The sequence below is a fragment of the Heterodontus francisci genome, chromosome 9, assembly GCF_036365525.1.
Source record: "Heterodontus francisci isolate sHetFra1 chromosome 9, sHetFra1.hap1, whole genome shotgun sequence".
Taxonomy (NCBI): Eukaryota; Metazoa; Chordata; class Chondrichthyes; order Heterodontiformes; family Heterodontidae; genus Heterodontus; species Heterodontus francisci.
The window spans coordinates 7,847,935-7,865,854 of record NC_090379.1 but is presented as its reverse complement, the minus strand read 5'-3'; the positions used below and the strand labels follow the sequence as shown (position 1 = coordinate 7,865,854).

At 44.6% G+C, this 17,920-nt stretch overlaps 1 protein-coding gene across 3 annotated transcripts in view; it reads right to left on the bottom strand.

Moving 5' to 3' along the window:
* Positions 1-17,920, bottom strand: part of jag2b (jagged canonical Notch ligand 2b) — a 244,731-nt gene that overhangs the window by 67,675 nt on the left and 159,136 nt on the right. For all 3 annotated transcript variants that reach the window (XM_068038507.1, XM_068038508.1, XM_068038509.1), the window contains 3 exons: positions 15,684-15,814; positions 13,964-14,083; positions 12,155-12,268 (listed from right to left, as the gene is read on the bottom strand). In XM_068038507.1, coding sequence (XP_067894608.1) covers positions 12,155-12,268; positions 13,964-14,083; positions 15,684-15,814 — 365 coding nt within the window. The remainder of the gene's footprint in view (positions 1-12,154; positions 12,269-13,963; positions 14,084-15,683; positions 15,815-17,920) is intronic.

Sequence of the window (17,920 nt, the reverse complement as noted above, 5' to 3'; positions counted from 1 at the left end):
TGTGCAAATCAGGTACCATGTTTGCCTAATTAACAGTCCACTCTATTTCAAAGTGATCAATTGTAGGAAAATGCTTTGAGACATTTAAGAAATCAAGAACTATACAACTTTTATGTTTTTAAATTTGTTCATTCAGGATGTGGACAAGACCAGCATGTACTGCCTATCCTTAAATACCCTTTAGAAGGAGGTGGTGAGCTGCATTCTTGAACCGCTGCAGTCCATGTGCAGTAGGTACACCCACAGTGTTGTTAGGGAGGAGTTCCAGTATTTTGACCCAGCAACAGTGAAGGAATGGTGATTATAGTTCCAAGTCAGGATGCTGTGCGACTTGGAGAGGATTGTGCATTTTCTTTTTTATTTCCTCATAGAATTCCAGTTCTGCAATGTGTAGGTCACTTAACAAGAGAAAAGGGTAAAACCTCCCCGTTCCCAATTTAATTTTCCCGAACTCGTCTCACCTTCTTGGGTTGCCTGGAATCTTGCACCAACCGTGGCCAGAAGTCATTCAGAAGGCTTGGTCATCCAAATTGGTGGATGCCCTCCTTCTCAATGAAAAGGATTACAGACTATCTTTGGGCATCTTAGCTAAAGTCATCACAGACATGACGCAGAACTGAATGCTTCCACAGGAAACTCACTGGGCAGGGCAAACAACACAACACAAGACAAGAACCCAAGAGAAAGGAATAGGCCGTTCAGCCCTTTGAGCCCACTCCGCCATTCAATGAGATCGTGGCTGATCTTCTACCTCAACCAAACCTTACAAGAGATGCAACTGCAAGAATCTGACCATTCTGTTGTCACGATAAAAAGCTTCCAAAAGGCAACTTATTAGAAAACAAGATGCAAGGCATAATTTTCTGCCTTTTTTTCCCTCCAAGTGCTCCCTCCAACCATCGTTAACCAGACTCTGCATACCATCACAGAAAAATGCCAAACAGAGGACAAGAAACAAAAATAGAAAATGCTGGAAATACTCAGCAGGTAAGGTAAATTTGTGGAGAGAAAAGCAGATTTAATGTTTCAGAACTGGCAAAGTTTAGAAATATAATAGGATTTGAGCAAGTGAAGGGGGGGCTGGCGGGGCGGGGGGGCTGGGGGGGGGAACAACAAAGGGAAGGTCTGTGATAGGGTAGAGGACAGGAGACATTAAATAACAAAAGGTTTCATGGTACAAAGGCAAGTAAAGATTGTATGTCTGGATGGGATGTAGATGGCAGAATAGCAGATGTCCAAACACAAAGTACAGGGATTCAGAATCAGGACATGGAGAAAAAAAAACAAAAATGAGAAAAAGGAAAAAAATGGGGGCAGAGGTTATGATCTAAAATTATTGAACTTAATGTTGAGTTCAGAAGGCTGTAAAGTGCCTAGTCAAAAGATGAGGCGCTGTTCCTCAAGCTTGCATTCAGCTTCTTTGGAACATTGCAGCAGGCCAAGGACAGGAAGGTCAGAGTGGGAGCAAGGTGGAGATTTGAAATGACAAGCAACAGGAAGCTCGGGAACATGCTTGTCCACTGAATGGAGGTGTTCTGCAAAGTGGTCACCCAGTCTGCGTTTAGTCTCCCCAATGTAGAGAAGACCACATTGCGAGCAGCAAATACAGTATACTGAATTGAAAGTAGTACAAGTAAATGCTTGTTTCACTTAGAAGGAGTTCCTACATGGAAAAGTGCCGTAGGAAAGTGGGGAGGTGTTGGGGGTAACTGAGGAGTGGACCAGGGTGTTGTGGAGGGAACGGTCCCTTCAGAATGCCGAGAGAGAAGGGGAGGGGAAGATGTGCTTGGTGGTGGCATCATGCTGGAGGTGGCAGAAATGGCAGAGGATGATCAGTTGAATACGGTGGCTGGTGCGGTGGAAAGGGAGGACAAGGAGAACTCTATCATGGTTCTGGGAAGGAGGGGAAGGGGTGAAAGCAGAAGTGCATGAAAGAGATCGGACACGGTTGAGGATCCTGTCAACCATGGTTGGAAGAGTCCTCAGTTGAAGAAAAAGGAAGACAGATTGGAAGTGCTAATATGGAAGGTTACACTGTCTGAACAGATGCGACGGAGATGGAGAAACTGGGAGAATGGAATAGAGTCCTTGCAGTAAGTGGGGTGTGAACAAATGCAGTCCAGGTAGCTGTGGAAGTCAGTGGGCTTATAGTGTATATTGTTTGCTAGCCTTTCCTGAAAAAATGGAGACAAAGAAGTCAATTAAGGGAAGGGAACAGTCAGAGATGGACTATGCGAAGGTGAGAGAAGGGTGGAAATTGGAAATAAAGTCAACGAAATTTTCCAGTTCAGGGTGAGAGCAAGAAGCGGAATTGATACAGTCATCAATGTACCAGAAGAGGTGGTGAGGGAGAAGGCCCAGAGTAGGATTGGAACAAGGAATATTCCACATATCCCACAAAAATGCATGCATAGCTAAGCCCCATGCAGATATCCAAAGCAACACCTTTTATCTGGAGGAAGTGAGTGGAGTTGAATGAGAAGTTGTTCAATGCAAAAACAAGTTCAACTAGGTGGAGGAGAGTGGTGGAGGATGGGACTGTTGGGCCTCCATTCTGATGGAGAATGGAGGTGTAGAGGGATTGGAATTCCATGGTGAATAGGTGACAGTGAGGGCCGGGAAACTGTTGACGTGATAGAGGGCATCGGAAGAGTCATTCATGTAGGTGAGAAGAGACTGAACAAGGGAAGTAAAAATAGAGTCGAAATAAGAAGAAATCAGTTCAGTGGGACAGGAACAGGCTGAAACAATGGGTCTGCCAGGGCAGTCATGCTTGTGGATTTTGGGAAGGAGGTAGATGTAAGCTGTCCAGGGTTGGGGGACAGAGGATAGAGGCCATGGTAGGGAAGATCTCCAGAGATGATGAGATCATTGATAGTCCTGGATACAATGGCATGATATTTAGAAGTGGGGTCATGGTCCACAGGGAGGTAGGAGGAAGTGTATGCTAAGTAGAGGTCGGTATGCCAGACAACAACAGCACCATCCTTAACAGCAGGTTTGATGACAATATCACGGTTGGCCCCGAGAGAACGGAGTGCAGTAAGATCAGAGGGAGACAGATTATAGTGAGTGAGGGGAGCAGAGAAATGGAGACGGCCGATGTCCTGCCGGCAGTTCTCAATGAAAAGATCGAGGGAGGTTAAGAGGCCAGAGGGAGGGGTCCAGGTGGAGGGAGAACACTGGAGACCGACCCACTGAGCAGGTGTGCAGGGAGGGACTCCTAGCCAAAGAAGTGGGTGCAGATGCAATGGAAGAAGAGTTCAGCATCATGCCAAGTTCCATATTCATTGAGGTTGGGGCGTAAGGGATGAAGCTGATGCCTTTGCTGAGGACTGATCGCTCAGTCAGAGGGGGGAAGGTCAGGGGGTATCATGAAGACAAGGAAAGGGGCCAGATTCAAAAATAGATGGGATCAGAGGGGAGGGAAGGAGGAGGATCCAAAGGGGTATTGATGCTCATGAGTTGTTGGAGCTTGCGATTCTTCACACCTGAAAGGAAGATAAAAAAGTATTTGTTAAAGTGCCTGTTACGACCAGGTGAGCAATGTGTCTAGGAGTCTCTTGCTGTCTTCATCTGGTCTTATTGTAACAGGGTTTAATTTTAAAGAGTTTCTTGAACTCCCCCTTTGTGAAACCTTGTTCACAACTTTCCAATTATAAGGCAGAGAAATGAGCACAAACAGGCTTTCTTTGGTTTAAAGCAGCAAGAGGAAATTTATTCAACCTTAAACTCAAACTCTAATACAGTTCATGCCTACGGATATATGACACGCTCATGCTAGCCTGCACACGCAATATAAACATGCAAAATAGGGATAGAAAAGAGAAGAGAGTAGAACAGTTTAAGGCAATATCTTGTTACTGTTTCTCGAGCTTGTTGTAGTCCTTGATTGAAAATATAGTCTTGCGTTTCATTGGGGCCCAGTATTAGTTTTAAACCTTGTTCACGTAGGAAACCTTTTCTCTCTCAGAGTTTATGTGTCTTCAATGATTTCTGTTACCTGAGAGATGAGCAGGCAGACAGGAGAAGAGATGTTCTCGGTTCCAGGAGAGGTCTTTACTCCATCACCACACAGCTTTGCCTCCTCAAACCTTTGTTTGGAGCTTGAATTCAAAACTCCAGCCAGATAGTCATGTGACTAAAACTGGTTTGACCATTTGTGTATTGGGGAAGAACTGCTGGGCCCCATTGTTTCAAAATTGTCTGGTATTATGCAAATATCCTTCCAGTAAGGACTTGCAATTTTAAGTTTTAATGTTCATGTGGCGAAATAATGTGTGCCTCAGTCTTGGCAAGTGGGGTTTCCCCAACATGCTGGATGAGGAGGAGGAGAAAATGAAACTGTGGAGCAGGATAGCTTTGAGATAGAGTGAGTCGATACTGCTGCAGTGGTCAAGATTGTGCATTTAGCAATGTATAACATTGAGAGCGGATCTTAGGAGGTGACATAAACAACAGTTTGAAGAATGTTAAATGTCTAGGATATATCTGTAATCGTGGGTGCATCTGAAACATGAAGAGTGGAATTTCAGTTGGAATCCACACTGTTCTGTAGGGTAAAAGTACTCGCAGCCTGATTGAGGGAACCACAGTGTAAGGGAGCTGAATTACGTGTATTGAATCAATTAACCTCAGGCCCAAGATAGTCGTGGTAACACCCAGAGGGGCAAGATGACTATCTAATCTCTGCTTAAATGTCTTTAAATGAGGTTTGCTGAAATGCACAACAGAATCCTGAGATCAACTTGTCCTTGACCCTCTGCCCTTACCCCCACCTGGTCTCCACTTATTCATGCTCATGTGCTCCCACTACCTGAAATACTGACTGTTGACTCAACAAGTCTGGCATTGTGCTACCCAGACCACAGGTCATTCTACATTCAGTGCACGGAAGCAGAATGTACAAAGTGGAAAGCTCATGTTCAACATTGCTCCCTCGGGAATTCCCAACTTCCCAGTGCTGCTGTCCAATGAGCATTCTCAGCAGTTGACGACTCCTTGGTAATGTCCAATATGTGTGTTCTGTTAACCTGTTGGCACTGCCCAATGAGTGTGCTTTGAAACCGGCGACCTTTTGGTGCTGTTCAGAGGAAGCACCTTGCACCATCAGACTCAGTATCTCGTGTAGTTCCCCCAATGAGGCCATCAACACTCTCCAACAGTAATATCTCTGATAAATCCTCCTCCATGCTGTTACTCATGGCTCTTTCAAAAATGTAAGCTATAGAAGGGATTCTGATGGAGAGGTTCTCTCCAAGGAGATGATAACAGAATAAATGTTTTTACTTTCTGTGAACAATGAATGGATGACAATGGTGTGGTAGAAGTGGGTTCCGGTTCATGGGGTACTGGCACCTGTACTGGGGAAAGTGGTGGCTGTACCATTGGGATGGTCTACACCTGAACTGTGCTGGGGCTGGTGTTCTAGCGAACCACATAACTAGGGAAGTAGAATGTTTTAAACTGAATAGCGGGGGCAAGGGATGAAATTTGGGAAGATAAGGTAAATCAAGGAGTAGAGACAAGGCAAGAGAGAAAGGTATTAATATGGGAAATGATAAACAGACTGTGACAGGAAGGGACAGAGCATACAAATCTAACAGTAAATCAACAGATAAGGCTACAGGTTACAAAAATAATTAAAACAATACTAAAGACTCCGTATCTGAATGCACGCAGCATTTGAAACAGAACAGATGAACTGGGAGCGCAAATAAAAACAAATAAATACAATCTGATAGCCATTACAGAGACATGGCTGCAGGATAACATAGATTGGGATCTGAATATTGAAGGGTACATGGCATTTAGGAAGGACAGGAAGCTAAGAAAAGGTGGAGGGATAGCTGTTAATTAATGATGGTATTAGCGTGATAGAGCTGCTCTCACATGTGTTCAAGTCTTAAGAAGGAATTTTCCTCCACGCAAGATCAGGTGGCAGGTTCAACCTTGCCCGCCTAAGAGCGAAGACCAAAGTACGGAAAGTCCTCATCAGGGAACTTCTCTTTGCTGACGATGCTGCATTAACATCTCACACAGAAGAGTGGCTGCAGAATCCCATCGACAGTTTTGCGGCTGCCTGCAACGAATTTGGCCTAAACATCAACCTCAAGAAAACGAACATCATGGGAAAGGACGTCAGAAATGCTCCATCCATCAATATCGGGGACCACGCTCTGCAAGTGATTCAAGAGTTCACTTACCTAGGCTCAACTATCACCAGTAACCTGTCCCTCGATGCAGAAATCAACAAGCTCATGGGAAAGGCTTCCACTGCTATGTCCAGACTGGCCAAGAAAGTGTGGGAAAATGGCGCACTGACACGGAACACAAAAGTCCGAGTGTATCAAGCCTGTGTCCTCAGCACCTTGCTCCACGGCAGCGAGGCCTGGACAAAGTATGTCAGCCAGGAGCGACGTCTCAATTCAATCCATCTTCGCTGCCTCCGGAGAATCCTTGGCATCAGGTGGCAGGACCGTATCTCCAACACAGAAGTCCTCGAGGCGGCCAACATCCCCAGCTTATACACCCTACTGAGTCAGCGGCGCTTTAGATGGCTTGGCCATGTGAGGCGCATGGAAGATGGCAGGATCCCCAAGGACACATTGTACAGCGAGCTCGCCACTGGTATCAGACCCACCAGCTGTCCATGTATCCGCTTTAAAGACGTCTGCAAACGCGACATGAAGTCCTGTGACATTGATCACAAGTCGTGGGAGTCAGTTGCCAGCGATCGCCAGAGCTGGCGGGCAGCCATAAAGGCGGGGCTAAAGTGTGGCGAGTCGAAGAGACTTAGCAGTTGGCAGGAAAAAAGACAGAAGCGCAAGGGGAGAGCCAACTGTGTAACAGCCCTGACAACCAATTTTATCTGCAGTACCTGTGCAAGAGTCTGCCACTCTAGTATTGGCCTTTATAGCCACTCCAGGCGCTGCTCCACAAACCACTGACCACTTCCAGGCGCTTACCCATTGTCTCCCGAGACAAGGAGGCCAAAGAAGAAGAATGATGGTATTAGCGTAATAGAGAGGGATGACCCAAGTTCAGGAAACCAGGATGTCGAAGCAGTTTGGGTAGAGATGAGAAATTATAAAAGGCAAGAATTCACTTGTGGGAGTGGTGCACAGGCCACCTAACATTAACCACACTGTAGGATGAGGGTATAAAGGAAGAAATAATGGCAGTTTGTCAGAAAAGCACAGTGATAATTATGGGGGATTTTAACCGACATATAGACTGGAAAAATCAGATGGGCAAAGGTAGTCTAGATGAGGAGTACATAGAATATTTTCGGGATAATTTCTTGGAACAATATATTCTGGAGCCAACCAGAGAGCAGGCTATACTGGACCTGGTATTGTGCAACGAGACAGGATTCATTAATGACCTCATAGTTAAGGCGCCCCTCGGTCGCAGCGATCATAATATGAGTGAATTTTACATTCAGTTTGAGGGAGACAAGAGTGGGTCCAAGACTAGTATTTTAAACTTTAAGGGTAATTATGAGGACATGAAAGGAGAGCTAGCTGAAGTGAACTGGCAAATCAGGTTAAGGGATAGGTCAATAGAGATTCAGTGGCAGACATTTAAGTCGATATTTCAGAATAAACAGAATAGACACATTTCAACGGGAAAGAAAAATTCCAAGGGTGGGACCCGCCATCCGTGGCTAACTAAAACAGCGAAAGATAGTATCAAACTTAAATAAAAAGCCTATAATTGCGCAAAGGTGGGAGGCAAGTCAGAAGATTGGACAGAATATAAAGAACAGCAAAAAGTGACAAAGATCGATATGCTGTAACGATATATGCGAGGAAGTCAGCTAGAAATATAAAGACAGATAATAAGAGTTTCTATAGATACTTAAAAAAGTTAACAAAATGACCGTTGGTCCTATAGAACGTGAGTCTGGGGAATTAATAATGTATAAGGAGAAGGCAGATGAATTAAACAGGTATTTTGCATCGGTCTTCACTATTGAGGATACAAGTAGCATCCCAGTATTAGCTGTAAGTCAGGAAATGGAAAGGAAAGAGGAACTCAAGGAAATTACGATCACCAGGGAAATAGTACTGAACAAATTGGAGCTGCGGGCTGACACGTCCCCGGATCCTGATGGACTTTATCCTTTTCTTTTTTTTTTCTTTTGGGCCTCCTTATCTCGAGAGACAATGGATACGCGCCTGGAGGTGGTCAGTGGTTTGTGAAGCAGCGCCTGAAGTGGCTATAAAGGCCAATTCTGGAGTGACAGGCTCTTCCACAGGTGCTGCAGAGAAATTTGTTTGTCGGGGCTGTTGCACAGTTGGCTCTCCCCTTGCGCCTCTGTCTTTTTTCCTGCCAACTACTAAGTCTCTTCGACTCGCCACAATTTAGCCCTGTCTTTATGGCTGCCCGCCAGCTCTGGCGAATGCTGGCAACTGACTCCCACGACTTGTGATCAATGTCACACGATTTCATGTCGCGTTTGCAGACGTCTTTATAGCGGAGACATGGACGGCCGGAGGGTTTGATACCAGTGGCGAGCTCGCTGTACAATGTGTCTTTGGGGATCCTGCCATCTTCCATGCGGCTCACATGGCCAAGCCACCTCAAGCGCCGCTGACTCAGTAGTGTGTATAAGCTGGGGGTGTTGGCCGCTTCAAGGACTTCGGTGTTGGAGATATAGTCCTGCCACCTGATGCCAAGTATTCTCAGGAGGCAGCGAAGATGAAATGAATTGAGAAGTCGCTCTTGGCTGGCATACGTTGTCCAGGCCTCGCTGCCATAGAGCAAGGTACTGAGGACACAGGCCTGATACACTCGGACTTTTGTGTTCCGTGTCAGTGCGCCATTTTCCCACACTCTCTTGGCCAGTCTGGACATAGCAGTGGAAGCCTTACCCATGCGCTTGTTGATTTCTGCATCAAGAGACAGGTTACTGGTGATAGTTGAGCCTAGGTAGGTGAACCCTTGAACCATTTCCAGAGCGTGGTCGCCAATATTGATGGATGGAGCATTTCTGACGTCCTGCCCCATGATGTTCGTTTTCTTGAGGCTGATGGTTAGGCCAAATTCATTGCAGGCAGCCGCAAACCTGTCGATGAGACTCTGCAGGCACTCTTCAGTGTGAGATGTTAAAGCAGCATCGTCAGCAAAGAGGAGTTCTCTGATGAGGACTTTCCATACTTTGGACTTCGCTCTTAGACGGGCAAGGTTGAACAACCTGCCCCCTGATCTTGTGTGGAGGAAAATTCCTTCTTCAGAGGATTTGAACGCATGTGAAAGCAGCAGGGAGAAGAAAATCCCAAAAAGTGTGGGTGCAAGAACACAGCCCTGTTTCACACCACTCAGGATAGGAAAGGGCTCTGATGAGGAGCCACCATGTTGAATTGTGCCTTTCATATTGTCATGGAATGAGGTGATGATACTTAGTAGCTTTGGTGGACATGCAATCTTTTCTAGTAGTCTGAAGAGACCACGTCTGCTGACGAGGTCAAAGGCTTTGCTGAGATCAATGAAAGCAATGTAGAGGGGCATCTGTTGTTCACGGCATTTCTCCTGTATCTGACGAAGGGAGAACAGCATGTCAATGGAATCAGAGGAATGTATGATGGCATGAAGAGAGCTCTTGGGCCAACCATCAAGAAGATCGCCCCCCTCAAATCTAAATCGGGGGACATAATCACTGACCAACGCAAACAAATTGACCGCTGGGTTGAGCACTACCTAGAACTGTACTCCAGGGAGAATGCTGTCACTGAGACTGCCCTCAATGCAGCCCAGCCTCTACCAGTCATGGATGAGCTGGACATACAGCCAACCAAATCGGAACTCAGTGATGCCATTGATTCTCTAGCCAGCGGAAAAGCCCCTGGGAAGGACAGCATTACCCCTGAAATAATCAAGAGTGCCAAGCCTGCTATACTCTCAGCACTACATGAACTGCTATGCCTGTGCTGGGACGAGGGAGCAGTACCTCAGGACATGCGCGATGCCAATATCATCACCCTCTATAAAAACCAAAGGTGACCGCGGTGACTGCAACAACTACCGTGGAATCTCCCTGCTCAGCATAGTGGGGAAAGTCTTTGCTCGAGTCGCTCTGAACAGGCTCCAGAAGCTGGCCGAACGCATCTACCCTGAGGCACAGCGTGGCTTTCGTGCAGAGAGATCGACCATTGACTTTATCCTAGGGCGTTAAAAGAAGTGGCCAGTGAGATAGTTTGATGCATTAGTTTTAATTTTCCAAAATTCCCTAGATTCGGGGAAGGTTGCATTAGATTGGAAAATAGTCAATGTAACTCCTTTATTAAGGGAGGGAGACAGAAAGCAGGAAACTACAGGCCAGTTAGCTTAACATCCGTCTTAGGGAAAATGTTAGAAGCTATTATTAAAGGGCATTTAAAAAAATTCAAGGTAATCAGGCAGAGTCAACATGGTTTTGTGAAAGGAAAATCATGTTTAACCAATTTATTGGAGTTCTTTGAGGGAGTTACATGTGCTGTAGATAAAGGGGAACCAGTGGATGTATTGTACTTAGATTTCCAGAAGGCATTTGATAAGGTGCCACACACATAAAAGGTTACGGCAGAAAAAAGCTCATGGTGCAGGGGGTAACATATTGGCATGGATAGAAGATTGGCTAGCTAACAGGAAACTGGCATAAATGGGTCAATTTCTGGTTGGCAAGACACAACGAGCGGTGTGCCACTGGGATCTGTGCTGGGGCCTCAACATTTTACAATTTATATAAATGACTTAGATGAAGGGACCGAAGGTATGATTGCTAAATTTTCTGATGACACAAAGATAGGTAGGAAAGTAACTTGTGAACAGCACATAAGGGGGCTACAAAGAGATATATTGATAAGCGAGTGGACAAAGACCTGGCAAATGGAGTATAATGTGGGAAAGTGGGAAATTGTCAACTTTGGCAGGAAGAATAAAAAAAGCACATTATCTAAACGGTGGGAGATTGCAGAGCTCTAAGATGCAGAGGGATCTGGGTGTCCTCGTGCATGAATCATAAAAGGTTAGCATGCAGGCATAGCACGTAATTAGGAAAGGTAATAGAATTTTATCGTTTATCGTCAGGGGAATTGAATACAAAAGTAGAGAGGTTATGCTTCAGTTATACAGGGCATTGGTGAGACCACATCTGGAGTACTGTGTACAATACTGGTCTCCTTATTTAAGGATGTAAATACGTTGGAGGCAGTTCAGAGAAGGTTTACTGGGCTATTACCTGGAATGGGTGTGCTGTTTTACGAGGAAAGATTGGACAGGCTGGGTTTGTATCCGCTGGAATTTGGAAGAATAAGAGGCGTCTTGATTGAAACATAAGATCCTGAGCGGTCTTGACAGGGTGGATGTGGAAAGGATGTTTCCCCTTGTGGGAGGATCTAGAACTATTTAAAAATAAGGGGTCGCCCACTTAAGACAAAGATGAGGAGAAATTTGTTCTCTCAGAGGATCATGAGTCTTTGGAATTCTCTTCCTCAAAAGGTGGTGGAAGCAGAGTTTGAATATTTTTAAGACAGTGGTAGATAGATTCTTGATAAACAAGGGGGTGAAAGGTTATCGGGGGTAGGTGGAAATGTGGAGTAATCAGTTCAGCCATGAACTTATTGAATGGCGGATCAGGCTCGAGGGGCCGAGTGGCCTACTCCTGCTCCTAATTTGTATGTTCGTAGGACAGCTTGTTTCAGGTAGCCGATCCTGCACAGCAGTTATATTCTCATTGCTGTGTTATGGGTAAAATCTACATAGGAATTCTTGGGAAATGTGGATTGATGTCAATTGCTGCACAAAATCATATTGAACCTTTCGACCTTCAAATAATGACCACTACGTACCCCCTTATCACAGCCACTGTCAATTGTAATTTTGGTCTCCTGAGCATCCCCGATTTGAATTGTTTCACCATTGGTGGCTGTGCCTTCAGCTGCCTGGGTCCTAAGCTGTGGAATTCCCTCCCTAAACCTCTCCAGCACTCGCCTCCTTTAGACGCTCCTTAAAATCTACCTCTGTGACCACGTTTCTGGTCATTCTCCTAATATCTCATGTTGCTCGGTGTAAAATTTTGCTTTATAATGCTCCTGTGAAGCACCTTAGGTTCTTTTATTACATTAAAGGCACTATTTACATACAAGTTGTCGTTGGTGTAGTAACCTACCAATTGCACAGGTTGTCCCATTCCAACCCGAAGGACAGTGACACTCAAAACCAGATGGTATTTCATGGCAGGTTCCTCCATTTACACATGGGCTGGATACACAAGCGTGCTCAGCTGGAAGCAGAAGATCAGAGAGTTAGAATGAAACTCAAAGATGCATAAAGAACCCTCTCCTAGGAGCAACAGAGGCCATTTTCCCCAATTCTGACTGATGCTGCCTTCTCAATGACTGATATTTATGGTTTAAAAGCTAGAAGTTGCATTGTATAGGGACTGCACAACACAAAGGAACTCTGGGTCCAAAATGCAAGGTCTGAATCTGAAGCTGGCTATTTAACATGGAAATAACAGCAAAGATGGAGGCCATTTGGTCACTATACTTATGTTAGCTCTCCAACAAGAACTTATTTTAATCACATTTCTTTGTCCTCACTGTTCTAGATTTTTCTTTCCAAATACTTATTGAATTTCCTTTTAAATGTCATAATTTCTACCACAACAGCCCTTTGTTCTGAAGCATTCCATGTTCTAATAACCCTGTGTGAAATCATTTCTTCTAACTTTCCCCTTGGTTCTTCCGGCAAAATTCCTAAATTCTGCGTCTCCTCTCCTGTTGGCTCAATGGATAATGCCCCACCCCATCTCTTAACATCCTCTAGCCTCTCGATCCTCGAGATATCAGCATTCCTCCAATACTGCCCTCTTGAACACTCCCAATTTTAATGACTTCACCAATGGCAGTTGTGCCTTCAGCTGCCTAGGCCCTAATGCTCTGGAATTCCCTCCCTAAACCTCTCCTTTAAAGTTACTCCTTAAAACCGCTTTCTCTGACCAAGCTTTTGGTCATCTGCCCTAATATTGCCTTAAGTAGCTTGCTATCAAATTTTGCTTATAATGCTCCTGCTAAGCACCTTGGGACTTTAATATGTTGAAGGTACTTTGTTGTTGTCATAGTTGTGCTGTAATTTCCCCGAGCATCCCTTAGTTACATTGGGGGCCAGCAGAGGGAAGGAGAAGGGAGGTGGCAGCAGGAGAAATTTTTTTTTGAAAATCAGACAGACATTCTATACAGAAAATAAAAGCAAAATACTGCGGATGCTGGAAATCTGAAATAAAAACAAGAAATGCTGGAACCACTCAGCAGGTCTGGCAGCATCTGTGAAAAGAGAAGCAGAGTTAACGTTTCGGGTCAATGACCCTTCTTCGGACATTCTATACACATGGCCTTTGCTAGATAATGTGTGTGGGGACAACAGTATCAGACTTGCCAGCAAAGTATTTCTCTCTCTTCCCCTGCATGGCAGCAACTCACCAGGTCTCCTTAGACAGCACATTCCAAACCCGCAACCTCTTCCAGGTAGAAGTACAAGGGCAGCAGATGCATGGGAACACCACCATCTGCAAGTTCCTCTCCAACTCACACACCATCCTGACTTAGAACTCTATCACCATTCCTTCACTGTTGCTGGGTCAAAATCTTAGAACTCCCTGCCTAACAGCACTGTGGGCCTACCCGCACCAGTTGGACTGCAGCAGTTCAAGAAGGCAGCTCATTACCATCTTCCCATGGTCAATTAGGGATGGGCAATAAATGCTGGTGTAGCCAGCAATGCCCACATTCCATGAAATGAATTTTTTTTTAAAATGCTGTCAATTAGCCTACCATACCATACTACCTTGTTCACACACAGCCAAAGGGTGGCAGACCAACAGAACTGCATTTCGGGATAAGTCACATTACCAAAACAAGAGCTTCACTATATGAGAGAGCAGAGGTGGCTATGTAGCTACTGTACATTGCACACTTACCAATGTCACAGGTCTTGCCGGAATATCCTTCAGGACAGGCGCACTGGTACTCGTCAGGCTCTGTGTTCATACAGGTCCCCCCATTGACGCAGGGATGATGTGTCCCACAGTAATTTAAGTCTTCAGGAATAAAAAGAATTGGTTTGAGTTTAAGGGTTGGACGCAAAAGCCACACGCACACATTGAGATCAAGATACTAGACATCCAACAGAGTTTGTGAACAATGCTAGTTATTTATCCAGGGTAACCTGGGCTCATAAATCACTGACCAACCAGTCATAGTTCAATCTTCACAAGGAATTTAAAGTCTGTTTCTTTCAAACTGTCCTTTGACAAACCAAACCCGGTTCTTAAAATAATGAAGTCACGATTACAGCAGTCAGATCATCATACTGGAACCTGAATCAACCCCACTCAGGTTGCTTAACATGGAGAAAAGGCACTTAGGGTAGACCAAAAGTTGTCAAGATTCTTAAGGGTGCAAGCAAATGACCTTTTCAACATAGCCAGAACATAGACTTGAACGCAGAAAAGTGACATTTGTGTACACAAAAATGGGAAGTGTGTAGGACAGACTGCCCAAGACAGTGGAGACAGTTAAATGTTGGCAAATCCAAGGAGCTGGACAGCTTTTTGACAGAAGAATGTTTGAGGGACAGATGAAACAAGCAAGTAGGGCCCCATAATACTTGCTGGGTCCTGGCCAGTCCTATGTAGTGTACACCATCAGTTCCCCGTACTGCAATTGATCACAATTTTGTGGGGACTTTGTAAACAGTGAGAAGGGCAAAAATATAGGTTCTAAAACAAAGCCCATTTTGAGGGAAACCAACACATCTCCTGATAGAGACCGGAAAACTGTTTCTGGGATATTTGACCACTCAGGGAAGATATAAGGAGGAGGAAGGGGTGGAGGTAAAAATCTCTACATAAAAAGCCACAAAATTAGCAGCAAGAAAATGTCTGCACTAAACTGAAAAATGATATGTACGTGACTCGAGTAACTGATGCAGCATCTTCTCAGACAGGAAAAAGATCAGCACTAGAATTTCAATGAGCTGCCCTGATGGGTGGGTGAAATTTTCAGTATAAAAACAAAAAAAAAAAAAGCAAAATACTGCAGATGCTGTAAATTTGAAATAAAAACAGAAAGTGCTGGAAGTACTCAGCAGGTCTGGCAGCATCTGTGGCGAGAGATACAGAATTAACGTCAGAGGTCTGTGACATTTCTACCTTTTGCCAGTTGTGATGAAAGGCAACAGTCTTAGAAATGTGAAGGGTTGGGGGTGGGGGGGAGGAGGAAGAGAAGAACAAAAGGAAAGAGGAGGGTGGGAGAGATTAAACGACAGATGTCATGGAACAAAAGACAAAGGGAGTGGTAATAGTTGTAGTAAACAACAAAGCATTTGTCCAGAGAGTGTTAATGCCAAATTTTCAGTATGTCTGACTGGTAAAAGTACAGATTCTACTCATCAAACTGGACTTGTATCTGGAAATATCACTAGCTGGCAGAATGCCGTGGAGAGATGCTGGTAAGCATAGGTCAGTTACTTTAGGTAGAAGGCGATGCATTGAAAATATCTCACACCAAAACTGATTCAAGTCCCCTACAGAATACTGGTACCAATATGTAAATTAACCCTAATCACTATAAAACAGATTCCCTCCTTACACTACTTTCGTTCATCTCCCGAAGCAAAGGTGCTTGACGCACGCATACCTTTGTTGCAGAGCAGACCCCCCCAGTTGGTTTCACAGTTGCATTGCCATGGCTCCACGCAAGTCCCATGGACACAGCCTGGGTATGGGATGCACTCATCACAGAATTGTCCTTGCCATCCGTACAGACAGCTGAAAAGACAGGGAGGAAATAAGATTAATTGCTTTGCATTGAGAAAAATCAAAAGACACAAAGTAACTTCAAGCTACTCGTCAGGTTATTAATTGCTTAGGTATCAACTGTGGCTCAGGAGTGGCACTCCCAATGCAATACTGACAGAATGCTGCCCTGTCAGTGGTTCTGTCTTTCAGATGAGATACTAAACTGAAGCCCCATCTGTCTTCTCAAGTGGGCACCTGGCACTATTGAAAATCCACCAGACCCAAGTTTCAATCCAGCACAGAATAACGGTTAGTTATCAACCTGAAACGTCAACCCTGTTTCTCTCCCCACAGATGCTGCTAGACCTGCTGTGTATTTCCACCATTCACAGCATTTTACTTTTGTGACAGAATGACGCTCCTGTTAACAGCCTATAAGGTCCTGCAGTGACATTCATTTGGGGAAGCCTTCACTGAGTTGGAGCAAGGCTGCTGTACAGAAATATTGACAATCGACAGTAAATATAGTCAACTCACTCATATCAAACAGAAGCATCAATTTGATACTTTAAGAGGACAGTGGACAGGAAGCATCACACGATGGCTGATCATACTAAAACTCAGTTAGATGTTTTATATCTTATGAAACAACTACAGTAGTGTAGGAGTTATATTACTGTTACAATAATCTAGAGGGTCAGTTCAAATCCCATCAAGGATAGTTTGAGAATTCGAATTCAGCTTAAAAAATAAATTTGAAAATATAAAAAGGAGACCACAATTGTCATAAAATTCCAAGGGATTCACCAATGTCCTTCAGAGAAGGACACCTGCTGTCCTTGCCAGTCAGGGTCTACATATGGCTCCATCCTGTATTAACGTGGTTAACTCTTAACTATACTCTGAAGGGCCTAGAAAGCCACTCACTATTGTATCAAAACCGCTCCTGAGTGCACTCATGACCTCACCACAGCCTTCAAGACAATTAAGGATGGGCAATGAATGCTGGCTTTGCCAGCGACATGCACATCCCAAGAATAAATTTTTAAAGGAGGAAGTAGACTTTCAGACTTGAAAGGTGGCTGCTAATCAGGTGATGTGACAGGCATTTCTATAGTGCCTTGAATGACCTCAGATCTTCCCAAAGAACTTTACAGCCAATTAAGTACTTTATTTTATAATGTAGGAAAAACAGCAGCCAATTGCAGGAGCTTGCAGTTTGCAAAATGGCTGCCGCGTTTCCTACATTACAGTCTCATTTCAAAAGTGCTTCAAATTGGTTGTAAAGCTCTTTTACTTGCTACAAAGTTGGGCGTTTGCAAGTCAACAGTGAAAAGCTGAAACCAAATTGCTGGTTTTAATATAAACTAGCTAGCAGAGACTCTCAAAACATTTTCAGTCAAATTAGTATATTTAACTAATTCCATCATCGCATCCTCTTCCTTCCATGCCATCCCAATCCATAACGCCCTTCTGATGATCACATGCCATCCTTCCCACACCATTCCCTCCCTCCCTTCCATAGAACTATAGAAAAAGTACAGCACAGAGGAGGCCATTCAGCCCATCGTGTCCGCGTCAGCCAAATAAACTAGCCACCCAAAATAATCCTACCTTCCAGCACCTGGTCCATAGCCCTGCAGGTTATAGCAATTCAGATACCTTTTAAAAGAACTCAGTGTCACTGCCTCCACCCTGGCAGCAAATTCCAGACACCCACCACCCCCTCTGGATGAAAAAGTTGCCCCTCATGTCCCCTCTAATCCTTCTCCCAATCACTTTAAATCGGTGTCCCCTGGTAACTGACCTCCCCACCAGGGGAAACAGGTCCTTCCTGTCTCCTATCTAGGCCCCTCAATTTTGTACACTTCAATCAAGTCACCCCTCATCCTCCTCAGTTCCAGGGAAAACAACCCTAACCTATCCAATCTTTCTTCATAGCTGCAACCTTCAAGCCCTGGCAACATTCTTGTAAATCTCCTCTGTACTCTCTCCATAGCAATTAGGTCCTTTCTGTAATGTGGTGACCAGAACTGCACTCAATGCTACAGTTGAGGCCTAACCAACGTTTTACACAGTTCCAGCATTAAATCCCTGCTTTTGTATTCTATACCTCGGCTAATAAAGGGAAGCAAT